The sequence below is a fragment of the Coregonus clupeaformis genome, chromosome 14 (assembly GCF_020615455.1).
Source record: "Coregonus clupeaformis isolate EN_2021a chromosome 14, ASM2061545v1, whole genome shotgun sequence".
In the NCBI taxonomy this organism is placed as follows: Eukaryota; Metazoa; Chordata; class Actinopteri; order Salmoniformes; family Salmonidae; genus Coregonus; species Coregonus clupeaformis.
In genome coordinates, this window is record NC_059205.1 from 4,507,906 (window position 1) to 4,522,663 (window position 14,758).

The 14,758-nt window shown below is 43.9% G+C and overlaps 1 protein-coding gene across 1 annotated transcript in view; it reads left to right on the top strand.

Moving 5' to 3' along the window:
• The window catches only part of LOC121581638 (homeobox protein Mohawk-like), a 50,324-nt gene extending 47,627 nt beyond the window's left edge, over nucleotides 1-2,697 (top strand). Inside the window, exons 7-8 of the mRNA XM_041897126.1 lie at nucleotides 2,268-2,365; nucleotides 2,561-2,697. Coding sequence (XP_041753060.1) covers nucleotides 2,268-2,365; nucleotides 2,561-2,642 — 180 coding nt within the window. The 3' untranslated portion in view covers nucleotides 2,643-2,697. The remainder of the gene's footprint in view (nucleotides 1-2,267; nucleotides 2,366-2,560) is intronic.
• The last annotated feature ends 12,061 nt before the right edge of the window (nucleotides 2,698-14,758 follow it).

Below are 14,758 nucleotides of genomic sequence, written 5' to 3' on the forward strand. Positions count from 1 at the left end.
CAGGGTTGTGCAAAACTACTTTACGAGTTCATGAATTAAGTGGACTTCCATGATCAGAATTGACATTTTATTTTCAGAATAAGCCAAGGTATTTCATATTTGTTTCCCAGGTCAGAATTGGTCAGAGAGACGCTAACATGCTTTTACAGGTCTTGTAAAAAACACTATTTCAGGAAAACAAGTCAAGAATTCTTGTAAAACATAAATGACGCAGAGACAAACACAGCACAGTTCAATTTGCCCATAATGATTTACATGTACATTTTGATTTAGTGCTGAGTTTTCCAGAAAAATTACTATTTTCCTTGGAAAAACGTAAATGTCAGAACCACCAAAAAAGATTAGAGACATTCAGTAGCAAAATGTGAAAGAGGCCAAATGATTTATTGTCTATCTATTGTTGCTCTTGGCCCGGGCCTTGTTATAGAAATCGGAGTCTGAGATGTTTCAGGCAGCGAATATTGAAAGCGGCATTTTGTGTGCTCGCAATTGGCCTCTAATTTTCTTGCTCATAGCTCCCTGAAGAGAAAATAGCTCTTGACCTGCCTGACTCGACTCAACATAACAGAGAGCCCGTTCTGCTGTGTTCACATGAAAAATGTGTGTACAAACATGCAAATTACACACTATTTCTTACATAAAAATCTATGATAACACCCAAACAGTACACAAAGTGTGTTTGGTAGATTGACAAACCAACATTTGAGCTCATATTTTCTGTATGATTTAAGTTTCAACCTGGGGCGTGTTCATTGCACCAATTCTGTTGCAAAACGTTTCTTAAAAGTAACGTGAGGGACATATGTCCCGAGTGGCGCAGTGGTCTAAGGCACTGCATCGCAGTGCTAGCTGTGCCACTAGAGATCCTGGTTCGAAATCCAGGCTCTGTCGTAGCCGGCCGCGACCGGGAGACCCATGGGGCGGTGCGCAATTGGCCCAGCGTCGTCCAGGGTAGGGGAGGGAATGGCCGGCAGGGATGTAGCTTAGTTGATAGAAAATGGCGTTTGCAACGCCAGGGTTCTGGGTTTGATTCCCACAGGGGGTATGAACAAAAATAATGTATGCACTAACTGTAAGTCGCTCTGGATAAGAGCGTCTGCTAAATGACTAAAATGTAACTGAATTTGTCCAATAGAAACTCTAGTTTTGCTCTGTTTGCTTTCGTTTGGTTCTTAAAAACGGTAAACGTTTCCGTAACGAATACACCCCTGGCAACAACACTGTTCTAACTGTTCAACAACACTGTTCCAAAAGCACTTCAAATCCAAAGAACCCAAGGTGAGATGACCATCAATATGCTGGATTTAAGGTGAGTTTAGGGCATGAAAGGAACCAAAAACACCCAGAAGGTGAGACGCTGTCTCTAAAGATCCATAGAGGATCTTATTACAGTACATGTCGCTCATTCACACAATACTCCCATGCACATTTCTATGATCTACGATGTACTGCAGTTCAAACATAAAGGCAGAGGGAGGAATGAAAAACAGTGAAATAACTTTATGGATGCAAATGAACTCTGGAGATCTGGAAACAGAGCGTCTGTGTTCATGACACTGCACAGATATCGTATTTTTCCGTCTCAAAAGGCACAGGAGAAACATACTTGCATTTGTTTTGGCCGGAGTGCCTATGAGCAGCTAGACTAGGGTACTTCAGTGAGTTAAGGCCCCCTGGCGCAGTTAAAATGCACATGCGCGCGCACACATACACACACACACACACGCACACATATATATATGCAAATACTGTAATGCACACAGAAATTCTATGGAAAACCTGAATGGAAAACACAATGTAAACAAACACTCACAGAGATATGAAAATAAATATATAGTACAGGTTCCGGAAAACTCGATCACCAGTTTCCAGACTTTTCAATACATTGAATTTGGACTTTTTTTTCTCTCTGTTTTCAGACAAGATGGACAATGCATCAACTAGATGTGACAGGTGAGAGTATGTTTCTTTGTTTATGGATCCCTTCTACGTCTGCATGTCTTATAGTGAGTCTGCACAAGAATGCAGACATATTCACTTAACCGTCCAGCATAAAGATTTTGTATCATTCATTAACATGTAATAATGTGACATTTCCTTGTGGCACACCCACATTGGCATGAGTAAATAATGACGGTCTTGGCAAGATGCATTTCTGTTGATGCATGCGGTTGTCTGTAAGTAGAAAGTCTCCCTGTTGTGACGATTTCATCTTGAGGAGTGTACCGTACAGTCTCCTTTATTATGTCGTTCGCAGTGATGGGAAGAGTGAAAGAGGCCAGAGGAGGGAGGACGCAGAGTGGAGGGAGATCCACGCTGCCATGGCTCTGTCTAACTTGGCCCAGGGGCAGAGCTGCGCCACAGGGCCCACCACCAGCAGCTGCGCCACAGGGCCCACCCCCACCAGCTGCGCCACAGGACCCACCCCCACCTGCTGCGCCACAGGGCCCACCACCAGCAGCTGCGCCACAGGGCCCACTCCCACCAGCTGCGCCACAGGGCCCACCCCCACCTGCTGCGCCACAGGGCCCACTACCACCAGCTGCGCCACAGGGCGCACCACCACCAGTTGCATCATCCAAAAGTCTTCCCACATCGCCGAGATAAAGACTGTCAAAGTGGTCCTGCCAAACAGTGTCTAGACCGCTCCGAGGTGAAGTTTCCCTCTAGGCACAGATCTAGGATCTGCTTCCCCTCCCCCCAATCCTATCCTTAATAATTTATATTATACGTTTTTACATCCTACAACGTTAAATTGTAGTACTTCTTTTTTTTTGTACTGCGATGGAGTTGATTTTCAAGACTTAACACAAGTGTAGAGTGAATGCAATAAAAACCAGTGTTGGCCAACTTGGCAGAGTTACATACTCTGTGAAAGTGTTAACACTTTCGATTTTGCTGTGAGAGAAATCTGAAAGGACAAATTGTTACCTTGATGTAAATGTAAATATCAGATAAATAGCGTTGTAGCAGTATTGTAAAATAAAGTGCTATCGAAGTCATGAAAGAATATATAGCAGCACATTTCAGAGCAAAAATAGAACTGAGGATTTTACAATACTAAAGACCAGTTTTGGAAACCCCTCCTTTGGTAGTCTCACCTCATGGTCTGGCTAGGGAGTAAAGGCGTCCACATGCTTCCCAGCCGAAACAGTTTCTGCATATATCATACAACATTTTGTGACGTTTTTGTTTGTTTTGGAAATCTGCTTTACGGGAACATAGAGACCAGCCGAAGTTAAGGGAGCCGAAGTCTACGCCCCCTTCGTCCGTGATTGGTCAACTGTAGGGATTCTTTAATTAAGTCTTTGCTGTCATTCAACGAGAGACGACTCATTTACATGCACATTTTGTCATTGATAAATACTGCACCAAACATCTAGTAGATGTAAAATTGCGCGACTAAGATCTCCACGGCAAATACGGCGAAAATTAATGACAGATTTCTTGAGTTATCTTAGATTAATTCCAAACTATCTTTAGGAAGTGTATACTGGCTACAGCGTCTCAAAATGGACAAACAGTACCATTGTCGCTTTTAAGTGAGTATGCGAGCACACTCGTTCGGTTCGCCTAGCCGACTTCAGCTAGCCACCAGCCGAACTGAAGCATGTCCAAGTAACCAAATGACTTTAAATCTGCTTAAAAGGTGGAGCAGAGACGATGTTGTGCCAGCCTGATTCTTGCTTCTTTGGAATGCTGCTGGCTATGAATTATTCTTCCAAGAAGCCAGAAGCCTACAAAATAAGCTACATTAAGCCAGAAGATTCTGTGGCCTAAATGCAAAGCGCTATGTCTGGAAAAAAACAGGCACAGCTCATCACCCGTCTAACACCATCCCTACTGTGAAGCATGGTGGTGGCAGCACCATGCTATGGGGATGCTTTTCAGCAGCATGGACTTGGAGTCTGGTAAGAGTAAAAAATGTAACAATGAATAGAGCCAAATACAGGCAAATACAGGCAAATCCTTGATGAGAACCTGCTTCAGAGTGCAAATTACCTTAGACTGGGGGCAAAGATTTACGTTCCAACGGGACAATGACACCAAGCATGCAGCCAAAAGCAACGCTGGAATGGCTTAAGAACAAGAATGTGAAAGTCCTTGAGTGGCCCAGCCAAAGGCCAGACCTCAATCCCATTGAAAATCTGTGGAAAGAATTGAAGATTGCTGTTCACTGCTGCTTCCCATCTAACTTAACAGAACTTGAGAAAATCTGCAAGGAAGAATAGGAGAAAATCCCCAAATCCAGATGTGCAAAGCTGATACAGACATACCCAATTCGATTCAAAGCAGTAATCGTCGCCAAAGGTGATTCTAAAAAGTATTGACTCAGGGGTGTGAATACTTATGTAAATGAGATATAGGAATACATTTTCAATACATTTGCTAAAATCTTTTTTTTTTTTTTTTTTACTTTGTCATTATGGGCTATGTGTGTAGATGGGTGAGACAAAAAAATATATTTAATATATTTTTAATTCAGGCTGTAACACAACAAAATGTGGAATAAGTCAAGGGGTATGAATACTTTCTGAAGGCACTATTCAGTACATGGTTAACAAGTCTTATCCATTCACCACTTCATGCCTTACAGTATTTCTATCGGTTTGTAGATGTTTGAGCATTACATAAAAAAAAGAAGTATATTTTCTATTGTAACCATGAGATACAGTGGGGGAAAAAAAGTATTTAGTCAGCCACCAATTGTGCAAGTTCTCCCACTTAAAAAGATGAGAGAGGCCTGTAATTTTCATCATAGGTACACGTCAACTATGACAGACAAATTGAGAATTTTTTTCTCCAGAAAATCACATTGTAGGATTCTTAATGAATTTATTTGCAAATTATGGTGGAAAATAAGTATTTGGTCACCTACAAACAAGCAAGATTCCTGGTCTCACAGACCTGTAACTTCTTCTTTAAGAGGCTCCTCTGTCCTCCACTCGTTACCTGTATTAATGGCACCTGTTTGAATTTGTTATCAGTATAAAAGACACCTGTCCACAACCTCAAACAGTCACACTCCAAACTCCACTATGGCCAAGACCAAAGAGCTGTCAAAGGACACCAGAAACAAAATTGTAGACCTGCACCAGGCTGGGAAGACTGAATCTGCAATAGGTAAGCAGCTTGGTTTGAAGAAATCAACTATGGGAGCAATTATTAGGAAATGGAAGACATACAAGACCACTGATAATCTCCCTCGATCTGGGGCTCCACGCAAGATCTCACCCCGTGGGGTCAAAATGATCACAAGAACGGTGAGCAAAAATCCCAGAACCACACGGGGGGACCTAGTGAATGACCTGCAGAGAGCTGGGACCAAAGTAACAAAGCCTACCATCAGTAACACACTACGCCGCCAGGGACTCAAATTCTGCAGTGCCAGATGTGTCCCACTGCTTAAGCCAGTACATGTCCAGGCCCGTCTGAAGTTTGCTAGAGTGCATTTGGATGATCCAGAAGAGGATTGGGAGAATGTCATATGGTCAGATGAAACCAAAATAGAACTTTTTGGTAAAAACTCAACTCGTCGTGTTTGGAGGACAAAGAATGCTGAGTTGCATCCAAAGAACACCATACCTACTGTGAAGCATGGAGGTGGAAACATCATGCTTTGGGGCTGTTTTTCTGCAAAGGGACCAGGACGACTGATCCGTGTAAAGGAAAGAATGAATAGGGCCATGTATCGTGAGATTTTGAGTGAAAACCTCCTTCCATCAGCAAGGGCATTGAAGATTAAACGTGGCTGGGTCTTTCAGCATGACAATGATCCCAAACACACCGCCCGGGCAACGAAGGAGTGGCTTCGTAAGAAGCATTTCAAGGTCCTGGAGTGGCCTAGCCAGTCTCCAGATCTCAACCCCATAGAAAATCTTTGGAGGGAGTTGAAAGTCCGTGTTGCCCAGCGACAGCCCCAAAACATCACTGCTCTAGAGGAGATCTGCATGGAGGAATGGGCCAAAATACCAGCAACAGTGTGTGAAAACCTTGTGAAGACTTACAGAAAATGTTTGACCTGTGTCATTGCCAACAAAGGGTATATAACAAAGTATTGAGAAACTTTTGTTATTGACCAAATACTTATTTTCCACCATAATTTGCAAATAAATTCATTAAAAATCCTACAATGTGATTTTCTGGATATTTTTTTCACATTTTGTCTGTCATAGTTGACGTGTACCTATGATGAAAATTACAGGCCTCTCTCATCTTTTTAAGTGGGAGAACTTGCACAATTGGTGGCTGACTAAATACTTTTTTTCCCCACTGTACATTTGATTACATGATAACTGTTTTTGACTATATAACTATTTTCAATTTTTCTCAATGACTTGTTATATTAACTTTAGAAGACTGGGTTTGTATCCTGGGCACAAATATTATCACAACTGTTGGGATCTATTTTCTTATAACTAGATGTGATGCCTAGCTTAGAAAGAATACATTAATGATTAAACATAATAGGTTTGTGCTGTACTGATATAGATTGTTTAACATAACAAGCTGTGATTAATGTGAGGAACCGTAAGGGGGTAGGCTGAGACAGACTTGTGACTCACACACACACTGCCTCTTTGTTAAACCGCTCAAGGACATGTGTTCTGCTACAAAGATTGACGCAACTATGTCTGGGGTTGCTGACTCGAGACAAGTTGTGAGGATAACAACTAGTGCCTGGCAACAGTGAAGCGCCAAGGGGCTGGGACCAGCCTGTGCGCCAACGATAGGCTGAGTAAGTCTAAACCACGCTCAGTCTCTACTCTGATAGGCCTGCTTGGAGCAGGAACTATCTCTGTCAGAGTATTTAAATAAGTTTTAAAGAAAGAAAAATAAACGTATAACAATGGCTCAGTTCTCTGACTGCCCTGCGTGGTTTTTCAGTGGGCCCGTATATACGAACATCATATTTACCAATTCAAGTGTTTGCATTAATTAAAATACTAGTCTATTTTAGAAGACGTGTATTGACCTCTTTTTGTTCCTATACCAGATTTGAATTGACGCAACTTAACACAACATAGCAGTGGAAATACTATCACAGCATACAGTGCCTTGCAAAAGTATTCATCCCCCTTGGCGTTTTTCCTATTTTGTTGCATTACAACCTGTAATTTAAATTGATTTTTATTTGGATTTCATGTAATGGACATACACAAAATAGTCCAAATTGGTGAAGTGAAATGAAAAAAAATCCTTGTTTCAAACAATTCTAAAAAATAAATAACGGAAAAGTGGTGTGTGCATATGTATTCACCCCCTTTGCTATGAAGCCCCTAAATAAGATCTGGTGCAACCAATTACCTTCAGAAGTCACATAATTAGTTAAATAAAGTCCACCTGTGTGCAATCTAAGTGTCACATGATCTCAGTATATATACACCTGTTCTGAAAGGCCCCAGAGTCTGCAACACCACTAAGCAAGGGGCACCTCCAAGCAAGCGGCACCATGAAGACCAAGGAGCTCTCCAAACAGGTCAGGGACAAAGTTGGGAAGAAGTACAGATCAGGGTTGGGTTATAAAAAAATATCAGAAACTTTGAACATCCCACAGAGCACCATTAAATCCATTATTAAAAAATTGAAAGAATATGGCACCACAACAAACCTGCCAAGAGAGGGCCCCCCACCAAAACTCACAGAACAGGCAAGGAGGGCATTAATCAGAGAGGCAACAAAGAGACCAAAGATAACCCTGAAGGAGCTGCAAAACTCCACAGCGGAGATTAGAGTATCTGTCTATAGGACCACTTTAAGCCGTACACTCCACAGAGCTGGGCTTTACGGAAGAGTTGCCAGAAAAAAGCCATTGCTTAAAGAAAGAAACAAGCAAACACATTTGGTGTTCGCCAAAAGCCATGTGAGAGACTCCCCAATCATTTGTAAGAAGGTACTCTAAAATTGAGCTTTTTGGCCATCAAGGAAAATGTCTGGTGCAAACCCAACACCTCTCATCACCCCGAGAACACCATCCCCACAGTGAAGCATGGTGGTGGCAGCATCATGCTGTGTGGAAGTTTTCATCGGCAGGGACTGGGAAACTGGTCAGAATTGAAGGAATGATGGATGGCGCTAAATACAGGGAAATTCTTGAGGGAAACCTGTTTCAGTCTTCCAGAGATTTGAGACTGGGATGGAGGTTCACCTTCAATTAATAATAATAATAATAATAAATAATAATAATAATAATATGCCATTTAGCAGACGCTTTTATCCAAAGCGACTTACAGTCATGTGTGCATACATTTTTACGTATGGGTGGTCCCGGGGATCGAACCCACTACCCTGGCGTTACAAGCGCCATGCTCTACCAATTGAGCTACAGAGGACCATTCCCCCTTCTGATAACCAGGCGGCGAATCGCATCTCTGCATGTCTGGCAGACATATCAGTGTGGATGACGGATCACCACCTCAAGCTGAACCTTGGCAAGATGGAGCTGCTCTTCCTCCCGGGGAAGGACTGCCCGTTCCATGATCTCGCCATCACGGTAGACAACTCCGTTTTGTCCTCCTCCCAGAGTGCAAAGAGCCTTGGCGTGACCCTGGACAACACCCTGTCGTTCTCCGCTAACATCAAGGCGGTGACCCGATCCTGTAGGTTCATGCTCTACAACATTCGCAGAGTACGACCCTGCCTTACACAGGAAGCGACACAGGTCCTAATCCAGGCACTTGTCATCTCCCGTCTGGATTACTGCAACTCGCTGTTGGCTGGGCTCCCTGCCTGTGCCATTAAACCCCTACAACTCATCCAGAATGCCGCAGCCCGTCTGGTGTTCAACCTTCCCAAGTTCTCTCAGGTTACCCCGCTCCTCCGCACACTCCACTGGCTTCCAGTTGAAGCTTGCATCTGCTACAAGACCATGGTGCTTGCCTACGGAGCTGTGAGGGGAACGGCACCTCCGTACCTTCAGGCTCTGATCAGTCCCTACACCCAAACGAGGGCATTGCGTTCATCCACCTCTGGCCTGCTGGCCCCCCTACCTCTGCGGAAGAACAGTTCCCGCTCAGCCCAGTCAAAACTGTTCGCTGCTCTGGCACCCCAATGGTGGAACAAGCTCCCTCACGACGCCAGGACAGCGGAGTCACTCACCACCTTCCGGAGAAACTTGAAACCCCACCTCTTTAAGGAATACCTGGGATAGGATAAAGTAATCATTCTACCCCCCCTTACCCCACCCCCCAAAATAATAAATAAATATATATAAATAAATAAATAAATAAATAAATAAATATATATATACAGTGGGGAGAACAAGTATTTGATACACTGCCGATTTTGCAGGTTTTCCTACTTACAAAGCATGTAGAGGTCTGTAATTTTTATAATAGGTACACTTCAACAGTGAGAGACGGAATCTAAAACAAAAATCCAGAAAATCACATTGTATGATTTTTAAGTAATTAATTTGCATTTTATTGCATGACATAAGTATTTGATACATCAGAAAAGCAGAACTTAATATTTGGTACTGAAACCTTTGTTTGCAATTACAGAGATCATACTTTCCTGTAGGTCTTGACCAGGTTTGCACACACTGCAGCAGGGATTTTGGCCCACTCCTCCATACAGACCTTCTCCAGATCCTTCAGGTTTCGGGACTGTCGCTGGGCAATACGGACTTTCAGCTCCATCCAAAGATTTTCTATTGGGTTCAGGTCTGGAGACTGGCTAGGCCACTCCAGGACCTTGATATGCTTCTTACGGAGCCACTCCTTAGTTGCCCTGGCTGTGTGTTTCGGGTCGTTGTCATGCTGGAAGACCCAGCCACTACCCATCTTCAATGCTCTTACTGAGGGAAGGAGGTTGTTGGCCAAGATCTCGCGATACATGGCCCCATCCATCCTCCCCTCAATACGGTGCAGTCGTCCTCTCCCCTTTGCAGAAAAGCATCCCCAAATAATGATGTTTCCACCCTCCATGCTTCACGGTTGGGATGGTGTTCTTGGGGTTGTACTCAACCTTCTTCTTCCTCCAAACACGGCGAGTGGAGTTTAGACCAAAAAGCTCTATTTTTGTCTCATCAGACCACATTACCTTCTCCCATTCCTCCTCTGGGTCATCCAGATGGTCATTGGCAAACTTCAGATGGGCCTGGACATGCGCTGGCTTGAGCAGGGGGACCTTGCATGCGCTGCAGGATTTTAATCCATGACGGCGTAGTGTGTTACTAATGGTTTTCTTTGAGACTGTGGTCACAGCTCTCTTCAGATCATTGACCAGGTTCTGCCGTGTAGTTCTGGGCTGATCCCTCACCTTCCTCATGATCATTGATGCCCCACGAGGTGAGATCTTGCATGGAGCCCCAGACCGAGGGTGATTGACCGTCATCTTGAACTTCTTCCATTTTCTAATAATTGCGCCAACAGTTGTTGCCTTCTCACCAAGCTGCTTGCCTATTGTCCTGTAGCCCATCCCAGCCTTGTGCAGGTCTACAATTTTATCCCTGATGTCCTTACACAGCTCTCTGGTCTTGGCCATTGTGGAGAGGTTGGAGTCTGTTTGATTGAGTGTGTGGACAGGTGTCTTTTATACAGGTAACGAGTTCAAACAGGTGCAGTTAATACAGGTAATGAGTGGAGAACAGGAGGGCTTCTTAAAGAAAAACTATCAGGTCTGTGAGAAACTGTCCACTTAGGAAGCAACACTGATTGACAATAAATGTCACATGCTGTTGTGCAAATGGAATAGACAACAGGTGGAAATTATAGGCAATTAGCAGGACACCCCCAATAAAGGACTGGTTTTGCAGGTGGTGACCACAGACCACTTCTCAGTTCCTATGCTTCCTGGCTGATGTTTTGGTCACTTTTGAATGCTGGCGGTGCTTTCACTCTAGTGGTAGCATGAGACGGAGTCAACAACCCACACAAGTGGATCAGGTAGTGCAGCTCATCCAGGATGGCACATCAATGCGAGCTGTGGCAAGAAGGTTTGCTGTGTCTATCAGCGTAGTGTCCAGAGCATGGAGGCGCTACCAGGAGACAGGCCAGTACATCAGGAGACGTGGAGGAGGCCGTAGGAGGGCAACAACACAGCAGCAGGACTGCTACCTCCGCCTTTGTGCAAGGAGGAGCAGGAGGAGCAAAGCCAGAGCCCTGCAAAATGACCTCCAGCAGGCCACAAATGTGCATGTGTCTGCTCAAACGGTCAGAAACAGACTCCATGAGGGTGGTATGAGGGCCCGACGTCCACAGGTGGGGGTTGTGCTTACAGCCCAACACCGTGCAAGACGTTTGGCATTTGCCAGAGAACACCAAGATTGGCAAATTCGCCACTGGCGCCCTGTGCTCTTCACAGATGAAAGCAGGTTCACACTGAGCACGTGACAGACGTGACAGAGTCTGGAGATGCCGTGGAGAACGTTCTGCTGCCTGCAACATCCTCCAGCATGACCGGTTTGGCGGTGGGTCAGTCATTGTGTGGGGTGGCATTTCTTTGGGGGGCCGCACAGCCCTCCATGTGGTCGCCAGAGGTAGCCTGACTGCCATTAGGTACCGAGATGAGCTCCTCAGACCCCTTGTGAGACCATATGCTGGTGCGGTTGGCCCTGGGTTCCTCCTAATGCAAGACAATGCTAGACCTCATGTGGCTGGAGTGTGTCAGCAGTTCCTGCAAGAGGAAGGCATTGATGCTATGGACTGGCCCGCCCGTTCCACAGACCTGAATCCAATTGAGCACATCTGGGACATCATGTCTCGCTCCATCCACCAACGCCACGTTGCACCACAGACTGTCCAGGAGTTTTTTTTGAGCAGTGTATATATATTGTAAAGTGGTTGTCCCACTGGCTATCATAAGGTGAATGCACCAATTTGTAAGTCGCTCTGGATAAGAGCGTCTGCTAAATGACGAGAATTTAAATGTAAATGTAAGCAGGACAATGACCCTAAGCATACTGCTAAAGCAACACTTGAGTGGTTTAAGGTGAAACATTTAAATGTCTTGGAATGGCCTAGTCAAAGCCCAGACCTCAATCCAATTGAGAATCTGTGGTATGACTTAAAGATTGCTGTACACCAGAGGAACCCATCCAACTTGAAGGAGCTGGAGCAGTTTTGCCTTGAAGAATGGGCAAAAATGTGCCAAGCTTATAGAGACATACAGTGAGGGAAAAAAATATTTGATCCCCTGCTGATTTTGTACGTTTGCCCACTGACAAAGACATGATCAGTCTATAATTTTAATGGTAGGTTTATTTGAACAGTGAGAGACAGAATACCAACAAAAAAATCCAGACAAACGCATGTCAAAAATGTTATGAATTGATTTGCATTTTAATGAGGGAAATAAGTATTTGACCCCTCTGCAAAACATGACTTAGTACTTGGTGGCAAAACCCTTGTTGGCAATCACAGAGGTCAGACGTTTATTGTAGTTGGCCACCAGGTTTGCACACATCTCAGGAGGGATTTTGTCCCACTCCTCTTTGCAGATCTTCTCCAAGTCATTAAGGTTTCGAGGCTGACGTTTGGCAACTCGAACCTTCAGCTCCCTCCACAGATTTTCTATGGGATTAAGGTCTGGGGACTGGCTAGGCCACTCCAGGACCTTAATGTGCTTCTTCTTGAGCCACTCCTTTGTTGCCTTGGCCGTGTGTTTTGGGTCATTGTCATGCTGGAATACCTATCCACGACCCATTTTCAATGCCCTGGCTGAGCAAAGGAGGTTCTCACCCAAGATTTGACGGTACATGGCCCCGTCCATCGTCCCTTTGATGCGGTGAAGTTGTCCTGTCCCCTTAGCAGAAAAACACCCCCAAAGCATAATGTTTCCACCTCCATGTTTGACGGTGGGGATGGTGTTCTTGGGGTCATAGGCAGCATTCCTCCTCCTCCAAACACGGCGAGTTGAGTTGATGCCAAAGAGCTCCATTTTGGTCTCATCTGACCACAACACTTTCACCCAGTTCTCCTCTGAATCATTCAGATGTTCATTGGCAAACTTCAGACGGGCCTGTATATGTGCTTTCTTGAGCAGGGGGACCTTGCGGGCGCTGCAGGATTTCAGTCCTTCACGGCGTAGTGTGTACCAATTGTTTTCTTGGTGACTATGGTCCCAGCTGCCTTGAGATCATTGACAAGATCCTCCTGTGTAGTTCTGGGCTGATTCCTCACCGTTCCCATGATTATTGCAACTCCACGAGGTGAGATCTTGCATGGAGCTCCAGGCCGAGGGAGATTGACAGTTATTTTGTGTTTCTTCCATTTGCGAATAATCGCACCAACTCTTGTCACCTTCTCACCAAGCTGCTTGGCGATGGTCTTGTAGCCCATTCCAGCCTTGTGTAGGTCTACAATCTTGTCCCTGACATCCTTGGAGAGCTCTTTGTCTTGGCCATGGTGGAGAGTTTGGAATCTGATTGATTGATTGCTTCTGTGGACAGGTGTCTTTTATACAGGTAACAAACTGAGATTAGGAGCACTCCCTTTAAGAGTGTGCTCCTAATCTCAGCTTGTTAGCTGTATAAAAGACACCTGGGAGTCAGAAATCTTTCTGATTGAGAGGGAGTCAAATACTTATTTCCCTCATTAAAATGCAAATCAATTTATAACATTTTTGACATGCTTTTTTCTGGATTTTTTTGTTGTCATTCTGTCTCTCACTGTTCAAATAAACCTACCATTAAAATTATAGACTGATAATTTCTTTGTCAGTGGGCAAACGTACAAAATCAGCAGGGGATCAAATACTTTTTTCCCTCACTGTACCCCAAGAGACTTGCAGCTGTTATTGCTGCAAAAGGTGGCTCTACAAAGTATTGACTTTGGGGAGGGGTGGAGAATAGTTATGCACGGTCAAGTTCTGTTTTTTTGTCTTATTTCTTGTTTGCTTCAAAAATAAAAAAATATTTTGCATCTTCAAAGTGGTAGGCATGCTGTGTAAATCAAATGATACAAACCCCAAAGAAATCCATTTTAATTCCAGGTTGTAAGGCAACAAAATAGGAAAAATGCCAAGGCGGGTGAATACTTTCGCAAGCCACTGTAGCAGTGGAAATACTATCACAACATAGCAGTGGAAATAATATCACAACATAGCAGTGGAAATACTATCACATCATAGCAGCAGAAATATTATCACAACATAGCAGTGGAAATACTATCACAACATAGCAGTGGAAATATTATCACAACATAGCAGTGGTAATATTATCACAACATAGCAGTGGAAATATTATCACAACATAGCAGTGGAAATATTATCACAACATAGCAGTGGAAATATTATCACAACATAGCAGTGGAAATACTATCACAACATAGCAGTGGAAATATTATCACAACATAGCAGTGGAAATACTATCACAACATAGCAGTGGAAATATTATCACAACATAGCAGTGGAAATACTTGTGAATGAATCCATTTGAATAAATACATGTGAAACGTTTTCAACTTAACTCTTGCTAATCCTATCCCACTAGGCTATACCTCCCTAAAAATGACGACACATGGATTTTGTTCTTTGCTCAGAAACCACTTGTGTCTTGGTCTTATAGAACACGTTTTAAGGCTACACAACCATACATCTACTAGTTAAACTGGTTAAAATCACTGTATTGGCTGGATGGAGGACATGGGAAGCCTTTGCTATCTGACAGAGTGGACTTATCATGTTGCATTTGGGGACATTCTCCTGACACTGAACATAATCATACATTGGGCTCTGAGACGATACTAAACATTTTCCACTGGTCCCTTTCTCCTGCTTTGGTGACATCATGAGTAGTGTGTTCTCATATCTATCG